Below are 3,917 nucleotides of genomic sequence, written 5' to 3' on the forward strand. Positions count from 1 at the left end.
CCTCCCCGTCCACGTCCCCCTTCTCTCCTTCCTCATTCCTGGCCAGCCGGGCCATGGGCCATGGAATGTCCGGCCCGGGGCCCTGGGCACAGGGCTGACCCCGCTCCAGGCCAGCTCCGAGCACCCAAGCCTGGCTGCGCCCCGGGGCAGAACAAACACATCTCGGCTCTGGCTCCGGGCGCCCCGAGCCCCCACTTACACGGCGGCGTAGAGGCCCCCCACGGCCGAGTGAATAAAGCCCCTCACGATGGTGTGCAGGATGAAGGACACGATCTGGGGAGAAAAGTGGGAGACGGGAAGTGGGCGGCCGGCCTCGGCTCTCTTGGGGGGGCACGTGAAGGGGCCCCCCAACACACCTCTCTGCCGAGCCTCCCCCAACCCCCTTCCCTTCCCTCTTGGAATCCAGGCTCCGGGGGTAGAACCAGCCCCAGAGGCGGCAGGTCCTGAGTTCAAATGTGGCCCCAGCCCCTTCCTAGGCGGTGACCCTGGGCGAGCCTGGGGGGGGGAGGGGCGGCTCCCACCTGGAGAGGCAGGTTGGGGATGAGGCAGGTGATCCCGAAGCCCACGAGCAGGAGGTTGGTGAAGGCGAAGGCCCTCATGGCGTTGGTGATCTTCTGGACCTGGCGGTCCCGCTTCTTCTTCTTCCCGTCCTCGCCTCTGCGGGGAGCACAGACGGGCCTGGAGGGGGCCTCCTCACAGCCGCCCATCCGCGCGGGCACGGCCTGGGGAGTCCCTGGGCCCGAGATGGAGACTCGGGGAGGCCTGGCCTCCGTCTCACTTCTCTCTTAACGAAGGAGGAGGGGAGGCCCCTGAGGTGAGTGACTCGTCTAAGTCACCCAGAGGGCGGGCGAGTCAGGATTCAAACCCGGGACTCGTCTTTTCCCACATGTGGGCTCTAGTGGGAGATGGAAGGGAGAAGCCGGATCCCGGGGGCAGAGACGTCCATTGTCCTCTGCTGCTGGTGGGGGGGGGGGAAGAGCTTTAAATTGGGAGTCAGAGGACCCGAGTTCAAATCCCAACTCTTAGTATGGAGGAGACTTTGGACAAGCAAAGCCGTCTCCGCGGGGCCCCTGAGATGATTTCTGAGACCCTGTTCAGCCGCCCGACTGTACATTCTGATTCGCACTCAGCTCCGATGCTGAGGAGGAGCAGCCGCCAGAGAGGAGGCACGAGAGAGGCAGGGAGGCCGCCGCCGGAGTCTGCCCTGACTGGCCTCCCACAGAAGACCCGCCTCACACCGACGGGGCGGCGATCCCAAAACAGGCTTCGACGTCCTCCCGTCCTGCCCCCCCCCCCGGGCTCCCCTCCAACGCCGACGTACCGGTCAGCTTCTTTCTCCTCGGCCTCTTCGGACCCGTCGTCACACTCCTTCAGCCTCCAGTCCATGATGTAGCCGATGACCGGGGCCGTCAGGAGGCAGAGCAGCTGTAAGCCGCCAAAGATGGACGTGTAAAGGCCCACTGCAGGGGAGACACCCCGAGGGGGGAGAAAGAGCTCGTCAGAAAAGCTGCCTCCAGGCGCCGGCCCGGAGGATCCCGGGACGGCCGGAGCCTGGGCGGCCGGAGCCAGGGCGGCCGGAGCCTGGGCGGCCGGAGCCAGGGCGGCCGGAGCCTGGCTCAGACCAGAGGTTCCTGGGATCAGGCTGCGGGGAGGGGGGCTGCCGGACTTTCTCCTTCCCAACTCCTGGACAACGAAGAGGCGTTACCCGCCCGTGCCAGGGACCCCAGAGTCGGGCCAGCTTATAACTAACTGCAAAATGCTTGTCTCCAGACAAGCTAAAAGCCAACTGGATTCTCAGCGTCCCCCTTCCCGTCTACACGGGACCCTTCTGTGACCCTCTCTGTGCGTCTGTGTGTCCGTCTCCCCCTCTGGGACGAGAGTGGATGGACCCAGGCGATTTCTGAGGTCTGTTCCAGCTCTAGACTCCATGACCTCATCCGCAGAATTCCTTTTTTTTTTTTTAATGATAAATATCTATGATCCAAAAAGAAGCCCAAAACGGACAGCTAGGGGGTGCAATGGAGGCCTGGAGAGGGGAAGACCAGAGTTCCAATCTGGCCTCAGACAAGTCACTTAACCTCAATCATCTAGTCCTTACAGCTCTCCTGTCTTGAAATCTATACTTAACATTGATTCTAAAACAGAAAGCAAAGGTTAAAAAAAAAAAGCAGCAAAGTCCTCCCTGACTTTCCTTCGTGTTTTTTTTTACAGGCCGCAGCATCTCCTAGAAGACTCGTGTCACGATTGGTTTTGCTGAATGGCTCCCCCGAACCCCATTTGATTCTATTTCATAAGGGAGGGCTCTCCTCCCCAGGAAGTGGCAGGAGAGGGACAGGGTTTGGAAATGAAGGTGACTAAAACAATTGATGCAAATGCAACATTTAAGATGTAAAAAAAAGAAAAAAAGATTCTCTATCCAGAATGCTACCAGGGACAGTCAACTGCCAGGGGCTCCACGTTCACGTTTTTGACCTTCAGTGTGTTTGAGACGTCTGATTTGGCTGCTCGTCTTTTCCCATCATGTAACCCTGGCCAGAGGTGGGCACGAGAGGGAGAGACACACAGACAGAGAGACAGACAGACAGACAGACAGAGAGAAAAAGAGAGACACACAGACAGACAGACAGACAGACAGAGAGAAGACAGACAGACAGAGACAGAGAAAAAGAGAGACACACAGACAGACAGACAGAGACAGAGAAAAAGAGAGACACACAGACAGACAGACAGAGACAGAGAAAAAGAGAGACACATAGACAGACAGACAGATGGACAGAGAAGATAGACAGGCAGTGAGAAGCGGGGAACGATCCCGGAATGGGGGGATTTTCCTGCTGAGGAGATGCCGGGGAGGAAGCCTCGCCCTCACCTGTAGCCATCACTGCGTCAAGAGAGCAAAGGGAGAGATGGAGAGAGAAGAGGGTTAGCAGCAGCAGAAACCTTCCAAGCTCAGAGAGCAGACGGGGGACCCGGGCCAGCGTGGGACGCGGCTGACACCTTTTGCTTCCGGACTCATAAAGAGCTCGTGCCGGAGCACCCAAGATCGCTCCCATCTCCTCCAGCCAGGCCGCTGAGAGGTGGGGGGCTCCGGGCCGGGCCAGGGGCCGGGCAGGCCTTTCTCCCACTTTCCCAAGCGGCTGCTGGCGTGGCAGTCATGTGAGGCGGGCCTCGTCCGTCACACGAACGCTGGTGAAGCGGGCGATGATGAAGTGTGGGATGGGGAAGCAACGAGGGGAAGTGAGAATGGGGGCTGCCTCTCCCGGGAAGCGGGTTAGTCACCCAGAAAGGAGAGGGGTCCACCCAGGGGACAGAGAGGGAGGGAGAAGAGGAAGTCACTTTGGACACTCGAGAAGCAAGGCCTTCCCAGGCAGAGGGGCCTCCGCACCCCCTGCCTCCCTCACCCTGAGAGAGATTCACGTGACAAACGAGGGGAAAACCAGCGACCTAAGCTGAACTCTCATGGCGTGGCCCCAAAGAACAGCTGAGGAAACACCCTCAGCAAGGTGGGGGCTATGGAGACAGAATGGTTCACACATGGTCAGGGGAAGTTGTATTCTTCATTGGTTTGGGGTAACTGTGGGGTATTTGGGGAGTTGTTGTGGGGGGTGAACTTTCCCCCCCAGAGATGGGCATTATATGAAGAAATCCTAGGGGGCGGCTAGGGAGCTCAGTGGATTGAGCCAGGAGGTCCTGGGTACAAGCCTGGCCTCAGACGCTTCCTAGCGGTATGACCCTGGACAAGTCACTTACTAGTTGCTTGGCCCTTACTGCTCTTCTGCCCTTGAATCAATACACAGTCTTGATTCTAAGATGGAAAGTGAAGGTTAAAAAAAAAAAATAGAAAAGGAGAGATGGAGAAAGAGAAAAAAAGAGAAAGGAAGGAAGGAAGGAAGGAAGGAAGGAAGGAAGGAAGGAAG

At 58.5% G+C, this 3,917-nt stretch overlaps 1 protein-coding gene across 1 annotated transcript; it reads right to left on the reverse strand.

Moving 5' to 3' along the window:
- Positions 1-199: 199 nt before the first annotated feature.
- On the reverse strand, positions 200-1,683 carry LOC123255129 (large neutral amino acids transporter small subunit 4-like; the record flags this gene model as incomplete). Its single annotated transcript, XM_044683981.1, has 3 exons — positions 200-273; positions 522-657; positions 1,322-1,683. Coding segments are annotated over 3 exons (572 nt in total), but the record flags the coding sequence as incomplete, so codon positions are not given.
- Positions 1,684-3,917: the final 2,234 nt, after the last annotated feature.

Source organism: Gracilinanus agilis, unplaced genomic scaffold (genome assembly GCF_016433145.1).
Source record: "Gracilinanus agilis isolate LMUSP501 unplaced genomic scaffold, AgileGrace unplaced_scaffold39689, whole genome shotgun sequence".
Lineage (NCBI taxonomy): Eukaryota > Metazoa > Chordata > Mammalia > Didelphimorphia > Didelphidae > Gracilinanus > Gracilinanus agilis.